This window comes from Petaurus breviceps, unplaced genomic scaffold, assembly GCF_028583685.1.
Source record: "Petaurus breviceps papuanus isolate PSGF00001 unplaced genomic scaffold, PetGlider_PUasm1.0 226, whole genome shotgun sequence".
In the NCBI taxonomy this organism is placed as follows: Eukaryota; Metazoa; Chordata; class Mammalia; order Diprotodontia; family Petauridae; genus Petaurus; species Petaurus breviceps.
In genome coordinates this window covers 5180577-5204856 of record NW_027185890.1, presented here as the reverse complement: position 1 = coordinate 5204856, position 24280 = coordinate 5180577, and the positions used below count along the sequence as shown (strand labels likewise).

At 35.9% G+C, this 24280-nt stretch overlaps 1 protein-coding gene and 1 pseudogene across 2 annotated transcripts in view; one reads left to right on the top strand and one right to left on the bottom strand.

The window, feature by feature from the left end:
- The window catches only part of EMB (embigin), a 50928-nt gene that overhangs the window by 8837 nt on the left and 17811 nt on the right, over window positions 1–24280 (bottom strand). For both annotated transcript variants that reach the window (XM_069095304.1, XM_069095305.1), the window contains exons 2-5: window positions 18049–18165; window positions 7805–7991; window positions 7483–7571; window positions 789–916 (exon numbers count right to left, since the gene is read on the bottom strand). In XM_069095304.1, the coding sequence (XP_068951405.1) occupies window positions 789–916; window positions 7483–7571; window positions 7805–7991; window positions 18049–18165 (521 nt within the window). The remainder of the gene's footprint in view (window positions 1–788; window positions 917–7482; window positions 7572–7804; window positions 7992–18048; window positions 18166–24280) is intronic.
- LOC138166778 (eukaryotic translation initiation factor 3 subunit J-like) lies at window positions 22746–23802 on the top strand (annotated as a pseudogene).

Sequence of the window (24280 nt, the reverse complement as noted above, 5' to 3'; positions counted from 1 at the left end):
TCTATCTATCTATCTATCTATCTATCTATCTATCTATCTATCTATCTGTATCTGCCACCACTCTAAAACTCTGGAATATTAGACATTCATTTGGAGCATTTACAGGTGAAGTGACTCTTCTAATCTCCCAGAATATGTCACAGAAAGGACTTGAACACAGGTCTGCTTGCTTTAGAGAATAGCTCTTTATCTACTATGCAATGGCCTTATCAACTTTCTAGATAACTACATAGTACAATAATGAATAAGATACCTTTCCTAAGGGATATATTTATCCTGATCACCAATTAAAAATGCGAAAGGCTAATGAATTGTGCCCTCCTCTCAAAAAGAATGAATAAATTGCAAAATCTTCTTTTAAAGTCAGTTTTATGCCTGATTAAAAGGGATTTCTGAACTCTGACTATGCAGATAACATATTTGACATTGATGCCATTTGTTTTTTCTAAGAATTCTAACTCAGAGGGGTGACTAGGTGGCACAGTGAGTAGAGTGCCAGGCCTGGAGCCAGGAGGACCTGAATTCGGATCCAGCCTCAGACACTTAATACACACACACACACACACACACACACACACACACACACAAACTAGCCATGTTACCTTGGGGAAGGTACTTAACCCCAATTGCCCTCCAAAAGGCAAAAAAAAAAAAAAAAGAATTCTAACTCAAATAACATGGAGCTCAGAAGTTTAAATAGACCTAGGGTCCTGCCTCTATTACTAAAAGTGCCATAAAAAGCTTTCACTTATTTTTCTTTTTCTTCTATCAGAAAAATTAAATCCTACCTTTTGACTTCCATTACTAGTATACCACATCCATTCCAAAGGGACATAGTTTTTACTGTTACAATTCAAGACAGCAGAATCCTGTTCATAATTCACCATTGGTTTTTCTTTTGTATAAATTTCAGGAACTAAGGAAAATTAGGAGAAATGTACAGTTAGTAAAAATAAATTTAATAAAATACAAATTTGTGTTTTAAAAATTTTCTAAAAGAGTTCTTTTCTCATGTTTCTAAATGATTAATGACCTGTAACATGGTATTATTTACTTTTTGGTTCCTTATAGTTAGTAAAACAAGGTCAGAAGTAATGAACACAGAAAAGTAGGTCAGTGTCAGAACTACTGGGTTAAAGTTGAAATATACAAAACAAAAGCATTCTTTTTCTATTCTTTGTATAGGTAAATGCTTGTCAGTGTCAAGTTGATAATAACAAAAATAAATTTTTAAAAAAGTAATAGAGAATCAAGAGTTTTGACATTAGGAACAATCTGTTCAAAATGATCATACTTCAATGAGACCAAGGTTTCTAAATATCTCCTACTACCTCAAAGCTGTCAACAGGATGGAGACAGGGATGTGCTAGTATAAATATCTAACAACTGGCTGGGGGGAGGAGATGCAGAAAACATGTTTATATTTTCTGTTTAATTTTCATTATTCTCTCCCTCACTTTCATAAGTCCAGACAACTAACAAAACAATAAGTCAAGCCTTGATTTGTAGCATTTGCCTATTTCTGAGATGTGAATGAACACACAAAACATTTAAACAATTGTTCTTGAGACAGTATGAGATGACTTCAGTATATACCACTGGATAGAGAAGGAATTAGCCAGGTGAGATCAGAATGGCTCTGAGAAGGCTGATTATCTGAGTGGCCTTTCCAGTGTGTCTGTATTTGTATATTCTACTAGAATGAGATTCATGTGCTGGCTTGTTTTTAAGGCATACAAAGAGATGAGCAGGTAGTGACATGATTTCATAAAGGCTATTTCACAAAAACAGCTATGTCTGTGAATCTGATTTTACCACACCTAACCACGTGTGATTTTAAGGATTCTATACACACACACACACACACATACACACACACACACACACACACACACACACAGACTCAGTAGTAACTAGAAAAAGATTCATACTATAAGAAAGATACTGGTGCCTCTAGTCACAACAATGAAATAAATTAAGTAGTATTCTTTATCAGTTCACTCTTCACAATGTATATCTAACCAGAGAGGAGAAGCTTCAATGGAAACTTTCTGTGTGTGGTAAAACAAAAGAAACTAGATTTAATGTAGAAAGGTCAGTCTATGCAGCCATATCATTGATGATCCTAATGCAAAAAGAGAGAAGAAAATACTGGCAAAGACAGAGGACACAAAACTGAATGCTGAGCTTGTACTTTTGGTTTAAGGAACAATGAAAAGAATTGATCGTAACATTACAGGACCATATACTTAGAACTATCAATAAGAGACTTTTGGGCAATCTAGTCCAACACTTATTTTGCAGATGAAGAAACTGAGCCCACAGAAGCTAAGTGATTTTCCCAAGGTCATACAGGTAGTAAGTGATGGGACACCTAATGTAGGCCCTTGGATTCCAAATCTAGTATTTGTCCCACTGTAGCATCCCATGACAATTTTATGACAGAAAAGTAAAAACTGTCAATCAAAATTTCTTGAGCATTCACTACAAGGGGGGTTGAACAAGGTGCTAGCTGACGAGACTTATACTGATGACATTTGCATGATAGCTAGTATGTTTCTACTTTTTCCCAAGTAAGTGTAAATGAGATCTTTCCAAATCAAAGCATTCCTTGATTACTCCATTGCAATAAAAAGGAACGAACATGGTAAAAGCTACAGTGGGTCTCAATATCAGCACAGCACAGGAGAAAAAATTAAAAACATGCACTAATTTTGACCAGCTGACGTGACTAACAATATTGTGAGCAACATATACCTCATAGGCCCTGTGAAGGCTAAATTTTAAGCAAAACGGAACTTCCTATACCAAATGACACAGCAAACTCTCTCTTTCTAATTAATAGAGCACATATTGTGGCAATGCAATAGAAAAGGATGTACTTCTCTTATATAATTGCTTGACCCACTTTTGTGCAGGCTCAGCTCAATTTTCTTCTGCAGCTGGCTGTCTGTCAGCTAAAAAGGAATGATTAGTCTTCAAATGAACATTGGAAGCAGCCTCATGGCTCAAGTGAACCATTTAGCTAAACTGGTACTGGTAACAAAATTCTCCAGGAAATGAGTCAAAGTAATGTTTCAGTTTCTTCTTGAGAAACAAGACTAGATGGCTAAAAGTCAAGTATGCACAATGACAATATTGGGATGAATTTCCAAACATCTGTAACAATAATGAACTTTGTGGAAGTAGCAGTCTTGCTTCCTTTTTTCGCATAAGGTGGAGGCTGGGGGTGGAGAGAAACTATATGCCATCTCTTGAACTAAAAGTCATCCCTGACTTATTAGCAGCTGCAGGTTCAGAGTGTACAATTTGGTTACTATGACCTTTCTGGCATCAACTACCCTCCAGACAGCTAAATACCAAAAGACAGCAACATTTTTTTTTTGTTATCACACTGATCAGTTATGTAGATGTCATTTTATAAAAATCATAGTAATAAATAATCTCTGACTTGCACACAGACTGAGACAGTGACGTTGTTGCTGAATTGGTCCAAGGGCTCAGACTCATACATTTGTGTTTGACTTTTGCACTTAGTAGACAACTTCCATTGCCCTATTTAAAACTGAGGCTTCAATGCCTTAAAAAGCCGAATTTGCCAGATGGAAAAAGAATCTCAAAAGCTCATTGAAGGGAATCATTGCTTCAGAATTAGAGTGGAACAAATGGAAGCTAATGACTTTATGAGAAATCAAGATGCTGTTAAACAGATCCAAACACATGAAAGAATAGAAGGCAATGTGAAATATCTCATGAGAAAAACCACTGACCTGGAAAATAGATCCGGGAGAGATAATTTTAAAATTATTGGACCTGAAAGCCATGATAAAAGAAAGAACCGAGAAATCATCCTCCAAGAAATTCTCAAGGAAAACTGCCCTGATGTTTTAGAACCAGAGGGCAAAACAGAGGTTGAAAGAATCCACCTCCCGAAAAAGATCCCAAAAAGAAAACTCCTAGGAATATTATAGCCAGGTTCCAGAATTCCCAGATTAAAGAGAGAATATTACAAGCAGCCAGGAAGAAACAATTTCAATATTGTGGAAATACAATCAGAATAACCCAGGATCTGGCAGCTTCTATAACTGAGGGATCGAAGGGCTTGGAATAAGATATTCCAGAGGGCAAAGGAGCTGGGATTAAAACCAAGAATCACCTACCCAGCAAAACTGAGTATCATGTTTCAGGGGAAAATATGGTCATTCAGTGGAGTAGAGGACTTTCAAGCACTCTTGATGAAAAAACCAGAGTTGAATAGAACATCTGACATTCAGATACAAGAAGCAAGAGAAGCATGAGAAGGTAAACAGGGAAAAGAAATCATAAGGAACTTATCAAAGTGGAACTATTAACATTCCTACATGGAAAAATGATGATTGTAACTGATAAAACTTTTCTCAGTATGAAAATAGTTGAAGGGAATAGAAATATATATATATCAGAGGGTATGAATATATATGTGAATGTGTGTATATATGTTTACAGGTATACATAGATACAGGGCACAGGACCAATTTAATAGGAAGGGATGATACTTAAAAGGTGAAATTAAGAGGTGAGAGAGGAATATAATGAGAGGAGATGGGGAGAGACAGAATAGGGTAAACTATCTCATATAGAAGAGGCAAGGGAAAATGGTTACAATGGAGGGGAAGAACAGAAAGGCAAAAGGGAATGGGTCAACCTTATTGTCATTGAATTTGGCCTAAGGAGGGAATGACATACACACTAAATAGGGTATCTCCCCCTACAGGAGAGTAGGGGGGAAGGGAATGAGAGGGGGGATGATGGAAGGGAGGGCAGGCTGCGGGGGAGGGAAGTTGGAAGCACCCACTTTTGAAAAGACATGGGATCAAAGAAGAGAATAGAACAAGTGGGGGGAGGGAAATATAGTCAGTATTTTACAATATATATGTTAATGTTTTGCATTAGCTACACATGTACAACCTATACTGAACTGCTTATCTTCTCAGTAAGGGTGGGTGACAAGAGAGGAAGGGAATGAATCTGGAATTCAAAGTTTTAAAATCAAATGTTTAAATATATATATATACATATATATATACATACTATTATTAATACTATTCTACATGTAATTGGGAAATAAGATATACAGGCACTGCTGCACAGAGATCTACCATGCCTTACTGGAAAAGTCGAAGGGGGTATGGAGAAGATATAGAAGAGAGCAGATTGAAGGAGGGGATATCCTGTGGGACTGCTACTGGAATTTTGAGGAGGTGAGTAGGGGTAAAATGGGGAGAAAATGTGTAACTCAAAACCTGGCGGAAATGAATGATGTAAATCAGAAGTTAATAAAACATTTGAAAAATGAAAAAAAAAGTAAAAAAATTAAAAATAAAATAAATAAATAAAACTGAGGCTTAAATAGTCTTTCAGGCACACAACGGGCGCTACTCTTCCAGAAAAAGAAGTTAAGACCTTTTCTTAGGAGAACCGATGATGAGTCACATTCAAAGAGTGTGGAGTAATGGGAAGATTGTAAGAAGAATATTTGTAAAATAGCTATGCCTTGAAGGTCTAATTAAACAACTGCAATATGAATTGTTCTGTGGAAGCCTTTAAACTGTATCCTGATGAAATTAATTGTTTCTTCTGGCAATATTCATTTTTTAAATTACTTTTAGGGCAGGATTCTCTCTTAGGAAAGGAGCTAGAAGGGATAAATTTATTAACTTTACAAATACCTCCATTGTACAGGGTATGCTTAAAGTTGCATTAAAGTTAAATGCACATTAAAAACTAATAAGCCCAAGTGAAATGCTTCCATCTAAATCACAAAAAAGACACTGCTAATACTCAGGTATCTTTTTATACTTGAATAAACCACACAGACTTTGTGCTGAGGTTCTAGTCAGAAACAGGAATTAACTTAATTAAATCAAAGTGGACAAGTCATCAAAAGGTGACCAATGAAATACAGAAATATGTAAATGTGTATATGTTTATGAGCATGTCATATGTGTATACATATATACACACAAACAAATATAGGTGTTATTTGTTGTTTCGGGAAAAACAAAAAATGATAGTACTAGAAGGGAAGATTCAAAGAAAAAAGGAGGGAACTGGCGATCACAAGTAAAATATCTCTTTTAATCATACTACATCATGAATTAGAAACACACTCTCAAAGCAGTATTTCTACTTTGTTCAAGTGGAATTCTTTCATCAGAAAAGCAAGCCTTAATAGAAGAAAAAAATATACAGGTAATGTCTAAATACTTGTTGAACATTTATTCTATTTATCTCTATTCTTGAACTTGCTATGGTTTATTCCACAAAATCTACAACCTGAAGAAGTGATCTGAGTCAGTATATGTAATGGACACATTCTGTTTATCTATCAAAATTCTAAATTGAGAAAGAGGAGGTAGGAAAAAGTGAAAGGAAAAAAGAAAAAAAAAAGAAGGTAAAAGTTTCTGTCCGTGGAAATATACTCTACACAAGTAAGAGTACTTAAAAGTAGGTTACTACCATGTATAAAATGAAGGAAAACAGCTTCCGTGTGTCGGTGTTAGGATGATAAGAGAGAAATGAGTAAAAGAGTGATCAATCTTTAATCATTATCACCAAAAGGCACTGAGTTGTGGCTACTGGCTGGGAACTTAAAATTAAATGGAAACTTTCCCAAAGTACAAAGGGACTGAAAATGAAACAAAAGCCTTTAATAGTTAAAACTTTTTTATAGTAAGTCTAACCTGGACCATGTTGCTCTCGTGGTCTAGCTATGAAAATACCCATATTACTTCATTTTGCCAGAGAAAATTTCATTTCCCCAAAATTTATCTATTTCTGACAAGTCATTCTTATTTTTACAAAAAAAAAAAGTTTGTGAAAATTCACATGCTGGAGCTTTTTATAAATACAAAAAATTTTCATGAAGTCTGGAGGTTCTAGAAATGTACGTCCTTGAAAACTGATGAATGAACAAGATCTGAAGTTGCTAATCATTTTCTTATATTGTACAAGATTTTTTTTTTAAGGAGAAAAGGTAGGAGACATCCAGTCACTGTAAGGAATTATTGGTGTGAAGATTGTCTCCACTAATATACATATTCAACTCTTCTCTAATGGATAGTCCTAGAGTATTCTGTTTGGTACCAAGATGCTATATGCTTCGCCCATTATCATATAGCCAAAATGTAACAAAAATGGAACTTGAATTCCGGTCATCTAGACTCTAAGGCAGGTCCCTTAGTTTGTGACACTGCCCCCTCACATTCAACATGGTATGGGTGTGTATAAAATATGTATGTGTTATATACATATATATTGTGTGTAGCATGTACAGTACAGATATTTGTTTGTACATGTATGTACATGTATAAATCCACTGTGTACACATCAAATATAATTACATTCTGTTGACTGCATTATTTATTCATTAGAAATGTAAAAATATTATGAGTCTAAATTCCTAGAACATAGCATTGACATGGTTAAGTTCTCAGTACTGACCTTTAAAGTGAAATGTGCCCCTTCGTTCATTTATCCCTTCAAAAACACACGAGTAGCTGTCCATATGCATTTTATCAGTGACCATCAACCTAGAGAGAAATGAAATGATTATTTTTGTGCCTTTATATGCCTTTCAAGAGTGAAAAATGAAAAGATTTAGGCATAGAATAAAACATAAGGTTATACAACATAAAAGCACTATAAAGTAAACAATTCAATAGATCAACATAAAATTTTAAATAACAAGTCAACAAAATAATGACAATTCAACAAGCTTATGGTCACAGAAATAAAAAAAAAGTCAAATTCCTGCATCACTTACCTGATATGAGCTTGCATGATATTTTCAAATACTCTTACACCACTGGTTATATTGATCCGATAATCACCTTTTTTCCAATATGCATACACAAATTGTGGATGCCTGGTGGTACTGAAGTTACATTTTAGTTCTATGCTAGCAGGATTTCCTATTGTCACATTTTTTTCCATGACAGCATCAGATGTTTCTATTAATTAAAAAAAAGATAAAGGATATAAATAAAGGGCAGGTACTGAAAATTAAACATTTGTAGCAGCTTCAAAATATTGATTACAATTTTACAGTTTCTTACCAAAATATAGTTTTTCAAGCGTTCTACCTCTAAGTTGTTTGATTCACTTTATTTTTTTCAAATTAAGAATTTACTATTAATAATATTAATTTATATTACATATTAATATAATAATACAAAGAAATTAATATTAAATAACTAGTGTGGAAATATATTTAATATGATTGTACATGTGTGTGGGCGTTAGAACTCAACATCTTATAAAAGTAAATGTTGAAAAAAAAGAGAAATTAATGTTAATAGAAATGCACAGCTATATGCCATACTCCTATGGTACTTATTGCTTTGTTTTCCCAATTAGATTTTAAGCTCTTTGAAGAGAGAGTTGAGTTTTATATTTCCTTTTATATCCACAGCATGATTGACACACAGAATATATTCAATAAATGTATCTTGCTGGTTGAAGCATGGTCTGAAAATGATTACAGCAGCATAAAATTTTAGTATAAAGAAACCTTTGTAATTTGAAGAGTTTCTTAATCCCTATAAAAGTTTAACTTTTTGATTGCAAAATGGGAATAATAATACCTGTTTTAACTACTTTATAGAGTAGTTGGGAAGCTCAAATGAGATGATGTATGAAAAGTGCCTCTCTAAGTATGATAAAAAGTGTTAGTTATTACTTGAACTCTTCTTAATCGTATGAGTTTGAAGGAGAAACTTACATGTAGATATAGAAGAACTCATTTTTATGACTATTATTGTTAAAGAGAAGTAGTACAGAGTTGAAAATAGAAAGCAGGGTTCAAAGGTCCTTCCCTGACACTGTATGGCCCATGGCATATTACTTAAACTTTCACTTCTATAGACAACTCCCAAAAAGACAGAAGATGCAGAAAAGGGGAAGCCCAGTACTGGATAATAGGTGTCATCTCAACCAGGAGTTCCCTATAACAATGAATTCCTCATCCTTATTGTTAAAAGTCAGGTCCTAAGGGTATGCTATTATCAATAACAATACTTCCCTGCATAGCTTCTTGAAGCTTTCCATAATTCTCTGTAAGACTCTCAATTCTCTAGAACACTTGTCCCCTTCTACCCTCCCCAATTAACAGACTATATAAAGGACAAGATGTATGGAAAAGGTGGATAGCAAGTAGCTTTTGTCCAACAGCTTATAATGTCATCACTTATACTTACATTTGAAATATGGAAAGTGAGAAAATGCTTTCCTGAGCAACAACTAAGTGTAAAATTTTAAAAACTGTATACACAGCTAAACTGAAGTGCCTTGTGGGCAATTGCTTGAAATAACTGCTTGTACAATTCAAAAACAGCTGAATTGAATTGCCTGCTTGAAAAAAAGAATTCCTTTTCGTATAGAATAATGGAGCCTAGAGAGTATAATTTTGTGAAATCATGATCAATTAAAACACACAGTATAGGTAGAAATAGTTTTGAATACCATTAAATATTCCAGGACACCTGAAATAGCCTCTGTTCCCTTTTAGGACCATCCTTTATGGTCTCAATTTCAATTCAACCAACATTAATATCAAGACCTGATGCTAGGCTATGGAGAAAAAAACAAAAATGAGACTATTTCTGCTCTCAGGTAGCTTACATTCCAACTGAAAGGATTTACTATGTATGGACAAAGTATATTTAGAATAGAGTTATTTAAAAGTGTATAGTGACAACTGAGTGAATTGGCAAAGATTGCCTATAGGAGTTGCTAATTAACCTGTGCTTAAAGAAAGCCAAGTCTGTTGGTGTTTGGATTCTTTACATCCTCGAGGATGTAAAGAATCAAGTCATTTTCCTTATGATGAAAAATGCTATCCACCTATAGAAAAAGAACCAAATGTATCTGAATGCAGATCAAAGCCTATCTTTTTTACTTTATTTTTCTTGGATTTTTTTTTTTTGGACTGTGTTTTCTTTCATGAAATATCTGATTGAAAAATAAAAATGTTTTGCATGACTCCACATGTATAACCTATATAAAATTACTTGCCTTCTCAATGAGGGGGAAAGAGTGGGAGCAAAAGAATTTGGAAGTAAGAATTTTAAACAATTAGCATTAAAAATTATTTTTGCAGGCTTTTTTATGTAGTTAGAAAAATAAAATAATTTAGGTTTTTTTAAAAACATCTGACTTCGGCTCAACAGGATCACATCAACAAAAGTAATGTTTGAATACTTACTGTGTATTAAGCATTAAGTTATCTATATGAATGAAAATACCTTCAAAAAGAGCTTACAATCAAGTTTGAAATACTTATGAAATTAACTATAGTAGCCCTGTGTTTGATAAGACTTAAATTTTTAGGATAAGAAATCATTATATGTCAAAAATTTGGCATTGAACAATATCTTGCACCATTTACCAAAGGTCAAAATGAATACATGACCTAGAAACAAAGAATGCTATTACAAGAAAATCTGAAGAACTTAAGAAAATATTAGGGGAACAAAATTTATGAATAAACAAGCGGTAGAGAGCTGTGTGAGGTATAGATTGAAAATTTTTATTACATTGAATTATAAATTTTTGTACAAATAAAACAAATGTAGTGAAGATCAGAAAGAAAACAGTAATTGGGGTAACATTTATAGACAGTTTCTTAGATACAGGTCTCTTGTCTCAAATATATAAAGAACTTTGTCAAATATATAAGAATATAAGTCATTCCCCAGTTGATAAATGGTCAAAAGATATGCTCCAAACCATTATTGTTTAGAGAAATGCAAATCAAAACAACCTTGAGATAAGATTTTATGTCTATCAGATTGGCTAAAATGATTGAAGAGGAAAGTGATATGTTGGAAGGGACGTAGGAAAATTGGGATGCTAACTAACTGACTGTTGGTAGTTTAACTGTAAATTGATCCAACCATTTTGGAGAGCAATCTGGAATTATGCCCAAAGAATTATTAAACTGCCTATATTCTTTGAGCCAGCAATACCACTATTAGGTCTCTTTCCAAAGATGATTAGGAGAAAAGGAAAAGAACCTATATGTTGTAAAATATTTTTAGCAGCTCTTTGTGGTGGCAAAGAACTGGAAATTACTGTCAATTAGGGAATGGCTAAACAAGTTGTGGTATATGATTGTGATGGAATGCTATTGTGCTATAAGAAAGGTGCTCAATGTTAAAAAAAAAATTGATAGGGGCAGCTAGTTGGTGAAGTAAATAGAGCACTGGCCCTGGAGTCAGGAGGAATTGAGTTCAAATCTGGTTTCAAAAAAAAAAAAAGAAAAAAAAATCCGGCCTCAGACACTTGACACACTTACTAAATGTGTGGCCTTGGGCAAGTCACTTAACTCCAATTGCCTTGCCTTCCCCCCTCCAAAAAAAACAATGGATAGACCTACATGAAATAATGGAGAGAGAAATGAGCTGAACCAAGAAAATGCAGCATATAGTAAGAGCAATATTGTTTTAAGAATAACTTTGAGAGAGTATATGTCATTTTGACTATTATAAATACCCAAATTAACTATGAAGGGCCTATGAAGGAACATACTATCTATATCCAGAGAAAGAACTGATAAATAAAAGTATGTATAAAATGATTCTACACATATACATATTTGTGTCTAATGGTATTCATCCCTTGGGCAGAGGTGGGAGGAGATAAAAAAGTTACATGATAACTTTATCACATATTTAAAAGGAAAAGCAAGTTTTACATAATAAAGTTGTAGTTTCACGTGCAATCACTTTTTCTTCTCTTCTACTATATTTTGGAAATGCTTGTTTTATTCCTAAAGTTCAGATAAAATGAATTAATATTTTTAAAAAGGAAAGAAATTCTTATGAACTCTTACAACCACAATTCCAGAGTACCAATGATGAAGCACCCTATCCATCTCCTGACACTGAGATAGACTCAAGATGCAGAATGAGAAAGGCACACATTTTTAGATACAGTCAGTATAGGAATTAGTTTTGCTAGACTATGAATAATTGTTAGAAGAGTTTTGTTTTCACTATTTTTTTAATAATAGAGAAGTTGACTGGAGAGGGAGGTTAGGGGTAGCCCTGTCTACCCCATCCCCAGAAAACGAACAGAAGCAAAAGCAAGACCAGAAGCAAAAATAGATACATAGAGCATCTTTTCAAGTTTTACGTGTTGAACTATATTGTTGCTGTTTTTGTATTTCAATCATGTCTGACTGTGGTTTTCTTGGCGGTTTGCCATTTTCTTCTCTAGTTCATCTTAGCGATGAGGAACCTGAGACAAATAGGGTTAAGTGACTTGCCTAGGGTCACATAGGTAGTAATGTCTAAAGTCATATTTGAACTCAGGCCTTCCTAATTAACTCCAGGCTCTATTCACTTCACCATCTAGATGTCCATTTCAATTACATACTTTTTGAGTAAGCAGAAAAAAGAATTTCTTCATGTGGAAATTCCCTCTATCAATAAAATCAAGTCCAATTCCTAATTTCATATTATCCTCTTCTCTTTTTAAAATCATTTTAATATCATTTTAGAGGCAAGAAAGAATTGAAACACAGAAACCTTCACTATTGTTTTGATAACCATCATTAATGAATATCAAAGGGCTTTACATTTTTATTTTTTAAATTTTATTCTAAACTTAAATACTAAATAAAGTTGTCATTTTATAGACATTGTAGAACAGGAAAGTCATTCATAAAATTGCAAATCTATTATGCAGATTTTGCTTTATTTTAAAGTTGAGTTAAATACTTTAAAATGACATACTTAAAGATGAATCTTTAAGTGTCAAGTGCCAGGGACAGTGCTAAGAGTCAGGGATACAAACACAAGCAAATAGACAATCTCTGCCTTCAAGGAGTTTACATTTTAATTGGTGAAGCCAACACACAAAAAGTAAGCTAGCTAGAAAGCATTAGATAGAGGATAAGGTGTGGAAGTCCAAAAAGGCTGAAGCACAGCAGGAAAGGAAATAAAGGATGTGCTCACCTGGGCCCCATCACAAAATGAAGGTCCCTGGAGAAACGAACTCATCAATAGAAGGGGCAGGCACAACAGAGGAAACCAGGGAAAGAAGACAGCCTGGGATGATGGATGCTCCAGGCCAAGACAGCATATAAGGCCCAGAACTTCAGAAGCATGACACTTGTAACCTCTGTTGAGTGTCTACTCTCAGCATTGAGAATATTTATGAAAGAATGAACCCCAGTTTCTGGGGAAGATTCTGTGCTGCTATTTTTCTTACTGAGCTATGTCTTTGGCTGATTAATGAAAGATATGAGAGAGCTAGATGGATGTTTATTGGATGTTGAGCCTGAGTTCAAATGCAGCCTCCGACACTTACTAGCTATGTAAATCTGAGCAATTCACTCACTGTAACTTTGCTATCAGTTTCCTTATATGAAAAGTAGTACCCATTTCCCAAGACCACTGTGAGAATAAAATGAAATATTTGTAAAGTGTTCTGCAAACCTTAAAATACTATTATTGTTGTTGTTGTTATTAAACATATCAGTGGGAGTCTGTGAGCTGTAATTTCAGAAGCATGGACCCACTGCTACCATGAACATGACGTATCCATCTTCTGGGGGACATAAGCAGCAAGTTCAAGTAGGAGGTAGGTTACCCCCAGCATGCTACATGTGTAAATACTAAGATATGTATTATGTGTATATGCACAATGTTATATATGAAAGCACATAAATAATATACATCTACTTATAAAACACATCTAGAATACACGGAACAACAGTAATGTTAACATCCTAGACAGACACAGACTTTTTTCCCAGACACACATAGTTAGCTTTAACAAAGCAAGAAAATCTGGAGAACTTACATCATTGAGACTGTATTTGCAAAATGGTGACTTTTCAGAGAAATTTAGCAAGTACTGAGAAACTCTGGTTACCTTATAACTATTGAAGTGAAGATTTAAGCAATATTTCCTGCTAGAGAGGGTTCTTGGCTCACTGTTTTCTTCCATTTACACTTGTAATAGACATAAACATTTACTCTGTTATTTTTCCATTTTGAAAATTGATTTCAGATGTGTTTTGTCATTTTGGAGACAGATGACAAAGTGGTAAATGTTACTACTTATGTTTTAACAATGTATTTCTACTCCTATTTCCAACAGCTGAATAGTAATTGTTAGTGAATGGCAATAAATAATAGACCAATTCTTGCACAATCATTATTCCCAGCAAAAAGAACAAAATAGTATTTCAAATCTTACTGTATCATCAGTCAAAGGGAAGCTGCTACAAATGTTAAGACACGTTGCCTAAACCATCATATAGGCTTGCTACTATTTTCAAATGACTTTACCAACAAAATGAATCCAAACTGATTTTTAAAAATCCAGCATTCAGCTAACACACTCTAGTACTTAAACTGGACAGTGTATACTAAATTGAGAGGCTGGACTCCACAAGTGTCCTACAGTAGTCCTATAACATTGGTTTACCACACTGTTTACTATAACCCCTTTCCTCAGGATGGGTAAGAATGGGACACTGAATGTCAACAATCAACTTGCTTTCAATTCACCAGGATCCAGACATCCTACAATCATTTTGCTCTAGATTCTCAGCCCACCATTACATCCTGCCTTTTCTTTGCTTTAGTTGTTTGCCTTTTCACCTAATTCTAACAGAGAATGAGGGGGATATGGTCTATCAGTTCTAAGTGTTGTTGATCATATTCCCCTGAATATAATAAACATAAAAACACCGAGCCTAATACCTAGCACTAGAAGTGATGTTAAACCAGTGGCATGGATTATATGTCATACACAGATTCATCCATCCATTGGCATTTGATAAATATTAATTGAATCACTATAAGCATGTACATATTATGAATATGCCTATGTATATGTATAGAAGCCACTCTTCTTGAGGCAGTCAGATCAAAATATGGACCAGCCAAAAAAAAAATATCAAACATTTGAACCCATAGGCCTAAACATGAACTTTTTCAAAATGCAGGTGGTAGATTTCTTAGCTACTTTGCTCCCCAGTCCTCATTCCCCTAATTTCAGATAGGTATATACTGCAGGCCCAATTCTACTGTGAAACCAGCTCTAGTCCAGAAGAAGCACAAAAGGAGCTTTTGTTTTACAAAGCCCTTTCTTCACTATCAAGCTCTATTTCATCTACACTTTAATATTCTTTTATTTACACCCTTCACCTATCTCCTCATCTCTGGTTGCTTTGATTATACTAAGTGGGTTCCTGACCCTTGAGTACTGACAACCTTAACTACCTGACTTCTGGATCTCTTGCCTACAAACTTCTACAATGGTTACCTTTCTCTCCTTACTTTGGCAGATATCCAAGGACTTGACCCTTTGCCTGCTTAGATACCAATTATTCTCCAACCTTTCATGACCCATAGTTGTCTAATTTATCATACCTGCCAGTCTAACTGAACTCTGAATCTGAAATGTCCTATTGAGTTAACACTTCAGTCTTCATTTGATGCACTAGCCATATATCAGTAGGTAAGTAGGGAAAGAGCTGTACTAATTTTGCTGATGAGAGATTGTGTAGATTGATATATTTATTTTAAACTCTCAAAAACTGTTTTAACCTAAAAGGCCAGCTACCAACTGGACAGAAGGGGGAGAAGGGGAGAAGAAACTTTTTAAAAAGATAAAGTAAAAATGAAACCACCCTAAAGTGAGTGATAGTTATTATATAAAGAACAATGAACAATCAGTCAGTCAATAAACTTTTATTAAGAATCTACTGTATGTCAGGTACTATACTAACCACTAGAGAAGGAATTCAGTCTAATGGGGAGAGATAACATACGAACAAATTATGTACAAGATAAATTAGAAATAATCCACAGAGAAAAGGCCCTAGAAATTAAGCTGGGTGGGGAAAGGCTTCTTATAAAGGTGGGATTTTTGCTGGAACTTGAGAGAAGCCAGAGAAGCCAAGAGGCAGAGATGAGGAGGAAGGTTCTAGGCATGGAGGGACAATCAGTGAAAACTGCCCAATTTACAGACATGGGGTGTCTCATGAAGAACAACAGAGGCCAGTGTCACTGGAGTGTAGAGTATGGAATGAGTGTAAAAGTGTAAGAATACTAGAAAGATGGAGGCACAGCACATGCCAGAAAGATTTTATATTTGGTCCTAGAAGTGATAAGGACACAATGAAGTTTACTGAATGGGTACAAAAGAGAAGAAATGGGCCAGATCAAATAGCAAGGTAGGAAATCTGGAACAGGAAGCTCTTATGTAGTAATAACTGTACATATGCTATCAAAAATCCAGAGTAAAAATATCAGTGATATTTTTATCACTGTAATTTCAGGAAGTGATATCAAGAAGAATATCCGATGTCTATTAAAAACATTCAAACAAAATGAATAATCAGAATTTGAAAATTTGTCTCACCAATGTCTCACCAAATGCAGTTGCTAAAATGGCTTAAACCAATTAGAAGTAACATTTAAAAATACATACCATTTGAATATATCAGATAACAAAAGCTGCTATTTTTACTTAATGTACTAAAACTTCTTAAATCCTAATTACTCTTACAGTTAAGAATTGTCATTGTAAGAATTACCCCTGAACAATCAGTCAATAAGCATTTTTTAAGCTACTAAAATAATATGCTAGATATAGTGCTAAGCACTAGGGATACATAGAAAAAAAGTCCCTGCCCTTATGTTCTGTGGGGGCAAACAACATATATACATAAGTAAATGCAAAAACTCTACAGAGCAAATTTAATATAGTTTGGGCAGGGAACACTGACAAAAAGCAACAGCAGCTAGAAGGCTCAGGAAAGGCCTAGGGAAGAAAAGAAGTGGACCTTATTGAAACATGGATACCTAAAGGTTGAAAGAGATAATTACAAAGGAGGGTGTATGGGGAGGGGAAGGGGGAGTGCAATAAATAGTGATATTGTACACTTTGTCCTGTGATTCTAAGTACTGGAAAGTCTTTTTCTAAGGAACAAAGTTGACTCTCTATGAAGACTCTGAGATCTTCAGGTGGTACAATGCATGGACTTGGAATCAGAAATATCTGACTTCAAATCCTGCCACAATTACTGTGTGAGCTTACCCCTATCCCCCCCACCCCCGCATCCAAGTCACTTATTCCCTCTGTATCTCAGTTTTCTTATCTGTAAAATGAGACTAATAAGAGAACCTAGCTTTTTATGAGGACCAAATGAGTTATCATAGAGAGTATCCCAAAAATCTAAGGGCAGTTTGAACCTAGCTTTAGTAGTTTAAAACTGCCATAAGACTTTTGGTATGTCCTATATATAAAGCTTGTTACAAACTTAAACCTTTATATAAATTCTATAAATTAAACAAATTGCCAGTCTGTTCACTGAATGCTCTGATGGGTTCAAAGAATCCATGTGTTCAAGACTGTAGTCTGCTGAAAATCTGCTTTGTAAAAATGCCCTTGGACAAAATTTAACCATTTTGCCAGAGTAAAAGTATGGTTTAGAGGGGCAGCTAGGTGGCACCGTGAATAGAGCACCAGCCCTAGAGTCAGGAGGACCTGAGTTCAAATCCAGCCTCGGACATTTAACACTTACTAGCCATGTGACCTTGGGCAAGTCACTTAAGCCCAATTGCCCTGCCCTCCCCCTCCAAAAAGCAAAAAAAACAAAAACATATATATATATGGCTTTATAACTCTAGTCATTTCCACTAGAAAAACAGAAGGTCATTTATTGTGGCATGGGTTGATTCTCTTATAGTAGTGAAGGTCATCATGGAAGGAGATAAGACACTCAGAGTTTCAGCTTAAAGTGATTGAAGTTTTCCCACCCTAAAATAATAAAGAACCTTACTCTTTAAAAAAGTATGAAAAATCTCACCTGTAATTCAACTTGTGATCAGAAAAAAAATGTCACAATGGATGCTAAATATTTTGAAAACATAAATGCAGCAAGATTAATAACCAACTACCTATGTTTCATTTTGCCAATGCCAAGTGGATTAAAACTGGAAAAAAATACAAAACTGTGATATGTGTACAACATCATATATTTACCTATCACTAACAGGGTCGCCTCCATAGGAATTAAGTCCGGGTATGATGAACTAGTCACATTTTCCTTGCCCATTTCTACAGTTCCTTCAGTGACAACTTGAGTTGTAAAATCTGCCTCTATTAGGGAAAAAAAAAAATGATTGTTAGTCTCCGTACCACCTGTTGAGATACAACAGCTAACTCTCTGAAAAACTTGGTTTGAATAAGCTAATACAATATGCTATCTACTACTTAAAACACTATAAAGAGGTAGACAGAATGATTTTAAAATAGACGTGGGGCAGCTAGGTGACAGTGGAAAGAATACAAACCCTGGAGTCAGGAGGACCTGAGTTCAAATCTGCCTTCAGACACTTGACACTTACTAGCTGTGTGACCCTGGGCAAGTCACTTAATTTCAACTGCCTCACCAAAAAAAAAAAAAAATGATGTGTTTCTACAGGCTGGGTGTTTTGGTCTAATTTATGGTTAACACAGAAAAATATTTTTAAAATAAACTATTTTCCTCTAAAAAATGATATACAGCTCACCTTAAATAATAATCCTAAATATTTTTTGGCCTCCATGTAGTTGTTTCTTTTATTTTTAAATCCTACTACCTTGATGTGGCTAAGGGTGTGCTGATAAATGTTTAACTAGCTCTACTAAAAAAAAAGTCTAAACAACCGTTTAAGTTTAATCTCCCTTAACATTTTCTATATCACTTTCTGAAGTATAGACAATGAGCAAAAAAAAATGTATATCAAGCCATGATTTGTAGTATTTGCCTATTTCCCAGGTTTAAATACTCACGCCGCAAATTTGACAATTGCTTTGGTTAGAGCTGGTTCCAGAAGAAACCTGGATATAACCTACAACCTCAGAATAACAGAACACATTCTGTTCAGATAATGGTAGGAAGAATGCCATGAGGGGCAGGAGAGAATAAAGAAAATTATAGCATGTAGAAACATTGAGAAACTAAAGAGGAATCAGGTAAGAGACAAAGTAGAAAAGACTATAGCAAATGTATCAAACTCAGGCCCAAACAGATTAAAATGTAGTTGGGAAATGTTTAACACACACACACAATACCTCAATTGATAAATGGTCAAAGAATATGAATAGACAGTTTGCAGATGAAGAAATTAAAACTATTTATAACCATATAAAAATGCTCTAAATCACCTGATTATGCAAATGCAAATTATAACAACTCTTGAGATACCACCTCACACCTATCAGATTGGCTAATTTGACAGAAAAAAATGATAAATGTGGAAGAAGATGAAGGAAAATTAGAACACTAATGCATTGTTGGTGGAATTGAGAAGTGATCTGAACATTCTGGATAGAACTTTGGAAACATACCCAAAGGACAATCAAATTGGGCATGCCCTTTAATCCAACAATATCACTACTAGGTCTGTATCCCAAATAGATCACAAAAAAAGAGGGAAATAACCCACTGTAGCAGCAAGCACCCCAAGCGCGTCCTCAGGGTTTGCAGCTACCACAGGTTCTTAGATCTGCTTTGTTAAAGGAAAGCAACTCAAAATGGATTAACAAGCTTACTTTAATCAGTCAGACATATATCGTTTACCTTGTTCAGGAGAAAAGGTCAGCACCCTGAACCTCAAAGTATACAGGCATAATTATCAAGACAGAAACATCAAGTAGACAGATTTCCAAACTGTCCAACCATTACATCCATACCCAGTCAACATCTGGGTTTCCACATTCTGGGTTTTTCAAAGCCGGGGGACTCTCAACAACGGCTTCCCAGAATTCAGATCAAATCACAGAACATTTCTCAAAGTGAGTCCCAAAACAAAGCTACACATCAGGGCTTATATAGCCTTCTCCTGGCTCAGAGAATGTAACAACCTTATTGACTCACTGGCCAATCAAGAAGTATCTACTGAAAAACAAGCCTCCCACCCCAGGCTTCAGGTGCACTTTAGCCTAGGGGCAGGGAAGATCTTTAAAATTTACATTCGCATTACACCCACATGTACAAAAACATTTACTTCATCTCTTTTTGTGGTGGCAAAAAAAAATGGAAACTGAAGGGATGCCCATCAATTAGGGAATGGCTGAACAAGTTGTATATGAATGTAATGGGATACTATTGTGCTATAAGAAATGATTATCAGGCAGATGTCAGAAAAACCTGGTAAGACTTACATGAACTGATGCTGAGTGAAGTGAGCAGAGCCAGAAAAACATTGTACATAACAACAGCAATACTGTGCGATGATCAACTATGACAGATTTAATTCTTCTCAGCAGTACAATGATCCAAGACAATTCCAAAAGACTAGTAAAATGCTAACTACACCCAGAGAGTGAACTATGGAGTCTGAATGCAGATTGAAGCATACCATTTCTACTTGTTTTATTTCTCTTTCTAATGGGTTTTCCCCTTTGTTCTGATTTTTCTTTTACAACATGATTAATGTGTGAATATGTTTAACATGATTGTACATGCGTAACCTATATCAGATTGCTTCCTGTCTTGGAGGGGAGAGCAGAGGGAAGGAAGGGGAGAAAAAAGTTGGAACTCAAAATTTTGCAAAAGTGAGTATTGAAAACTATCTTTACATGTAATTGGGGAAAATAAAATACTATTAAGAAAAAAATACTATATAACAATGTTAATTTGTGGGTTTTCTAAATCTATATGCTACCCACAGGGATTCATTTCTATTTAAGTTTGACATGTTGGACTAGAGCATAGCAGGTACTTTAAAAAGTGAAGATAAAAAAGATAAAAAGAAAAATAAGTGAAGTGTAGTGGCTTTTTATTCCAGCTCCAATAACAGTCCTGCATGCTGACTTCCTATTTCTCTTTATTATCTACTTAAAGTCTTATTAATAAAAAGCTCAAGTAATAATTTCAGTTCCCATTTTCCTCAAAGGCCTTTACAATCCTCATCACTCCTTTATTTTCAGGACACTTGAATTTTCTTTCCATACCTTTCTCTAAAAACAATCCCAGCTGAGTCAGAAGCCAAGATGGCAGATTAGGGGCAACCATCCAGCCGATCTCTCCAAACAATTTGAAAAGAATGTCTCACACCAAATTTTGAAGCAGCAGAGCCAACAAAAAGTCAATGTAAGGTATTTTCCTGGCTCAGCAGAAGTCTGTAACACCAGGGTAGATGTCTTTCTAGAGCCCACACAACCCTGAGAGAGAAACAGAATCTTCAGGAGCTCTCAGCACAGAGATTGGAGTCAGTCAACTGCTCAAAAGGAGATTACAGGTGATGTGATGGCTCTAGGTACAACTGGTACTGATTAGCAACCTTACTGTCCATAAGCAGTTCTGGAATAGAGTTTCAGAGCAGAGAGAAGTGCTGGTGGTTGATCACAAGGGAGCAGGACCCTGGTCACAGCACCAAAGCAAAGAGAAGCACTAATAAATACAGCTTTAGGGGACTGGGACACTTCCTTGGTAAAGCCTAGAGTACAGATCAGGACCTCTCTAGGATCACACTACTATGGAAGCATCAAAAACTTGCAGACCCCCAGAACTAACTCTGAAAACTGCAGCACCAAAAAGTGTGAAACTTGGCAGGATTCCTCCCCACCCTCCCCACTGTGAGCAGTGCCCAACATTAAAGTTCAAAGTCAAGAAACAGGCAAAACAAAAAAATGAACAATCAGCAACAAAACATTTGACCACACACACACACAAAAAAACTATTAAGGTAGGAGGGAAGACCAAGACATAAACTCAGAAGAAGGTAGCAATGTGAAAATAGTCACAAACAAATACTCAAAGAAAAATGCTAACTGGACCCAAGCCCAACAAAAATTCCTGGAAGAGTTAAAGACATGAATAGTAGAGGAAAAACTGAAAAAAGAAATAAGAGTGATACAAGAAAATTGTTAAGAAAAAGAAATAACAGATTGGTAAAAGAGATATGGAGGGTAGAATCAAGATGGCAGATAACAGACATGGACTCACCTGAGTTTTCCCAAATTCCCCTCCAAAAACTTTATTCCTCGAAACAAATTCTGGAGCAGGAGAACCCATAAAAGGACAAAGTAATAATTTTCCATCACAAGGCAACTTAGAAATTTGGCAGAAAAGATATACTGCATCAGGGTGAAAGTGTAACATCCTGTGCCACCACAGACCATGCCCCCAAAAACCCACAGCTCCCAGGTGACTGAATCAACCACAGCAGCAGCAACAGCAGCTTCTAGAGCTCTCAGCCCGCAATTGGTAAGGGATCTGGATATCTGGTGAGAAGATTACAGCAATCCCTTTAATGGCACTGAGTACAAGACTGTTACATTGCACACACTCAGAGCCATGTCTCATTCCTGAGGAGTCACAGTCCCTGGGTGAGGAGCACACCACATCTTATAACCCCAGAGGAGTAGGCACCCTGATCACAATTCCACAGCACAAAAGAGAACTTGTGGTTACTCAGAGACTAGAGTACAGGCCAGGAGAGTAGTAAACACATATCTCCTTAGATCATACCACCTTGGAAGAACTGATAGCTTACAGACGTCCAGAACTAGCTACCCCAAAAGAGTTGAGACATGACACAGGGACCCCTCCAGCCCAGGATCAAAACCCAACTTTAAAAAAAGTTAAAAGTTAAGAAAAAGGTAGGAAGCCTCGGGTGGGGTCTTGGGCCTGGGCCTGAGGCTCCGCTGCTGTCCCGGTGTGCCCCGCGTTGGCCAGCGAGAAGCTATTGGGTGACTCACTACCCCCCTCGCGCTCTCCTTCCCCCTTCTCTCCCTCTTGCACTCAAACACACCCGACCCGAGATGGCGGAGGCAGCGGGGAACACGGATTCCTGGGACACGGACACGTTCTTGGTGGAGGAGTGGGTGCGGAAGGCTGGGGACGCGGCAGGTAGGGACCACTGGGAGGGCGAGGATGAGGATGTCGACGTCAAGGAAAACTGGGATGATGATGATGATGATGAAGGAAAAAAAAGAGGAGGCACAGGTAAAACCAGAAACGAATGTTTCAGAAAAGAAGAAAATAGCAGAAAATCAAAGAGAAAGAACGGCAACAGAAGAAAAGACAAGAAGAAATTAAGAAACAGTTGGAAGAGCCTGAAGAATCTAAAGAGCTTACACCAGAAGAACAATTAACAGATAAACTACGGCTAAAGAAATTACAGGAAGAGGCAGACCTTGAATTAGCAAAAGAAACCTTTGGTTAATAACACAATCTGTGGTATAGATGCCATGAGCCCCTCTTCAAGAGATGACTTCACAGAGTTTGGCAAGTTACTAAAAGATAAAATTACACAGTATGAAAAATCTCTATATTATGCCAGTTTCTTGGAAGCATTAGTTCGAGATGTGGGTATTTCATTGGAAATTGATGACTTGAAAAAGATTACCAATTCATTGATAGTGCTATGCAGTGAAAAACAGAAATAAGAAAAGTTAAACAAAGCCAAAAAGAAGAAATATATGGTTCCTGGAGGGGGATTAAAGGCTACAATGAAAGATGATCTTGCAGACTATGGTGGCTATGATGGAGGATATGTGCAAGACTTTGAAGACTTCATATGACATTTTATCTTCTCTACACCATTGTCTTCTTCTGTTGTCCACAGTCCCTTCAACATGTAGCACAACTTCCTTTCCTTTCAGTTCTGCCAAATGCTACAATCAAAAGTCAGTATCTTTGTGCTGGTTACTTCACCCCTCGACACTTAGGTGCTAATGCAATGGGGAACTTGGTTCTTGTTGCCAAGGGGTTAAAATCGGGAAACTTGGTTGCTACTAAATCACAGTAAAGAAATCCTAATAGGGGCCGCTAGGTGGTGCAGTAAGAGCGCTGGCCCCGGTGTTGGGCAGGGATCGCTTCTGGCCTCAGAAACTCAGCCATGTAACCTTGAGCAAGTTACTTAACCCCAATTGCTTAAAAAAAAAAAAAAAGAAATCCTAATAATGTTGTCATTGTTGCTATCTGGTTCCAGGGCAGCAGTCACTAAATTGGAAACAATAGTTGCAAGGTGACCAAAAAAAAAAAAAAAAGTGTAGTATTTACCAGCATCATTCAATATAGCCTCCTTGAACTATTTCATATCTTGTCAACAAAAGCGGTTTGCAACAAGGGCATGTGGGTGTGCACCTAATATTAAAATTGCTTTGTCTTAAGGTAGAGCATGAGGATTTTTAAAATACGTTGCAAAGAAGACTGCTTATTTCAGAGTAAGGATACTGTGCCTCAAATGGCTACTAGTTTGACATTTTAAAAAATTAAATG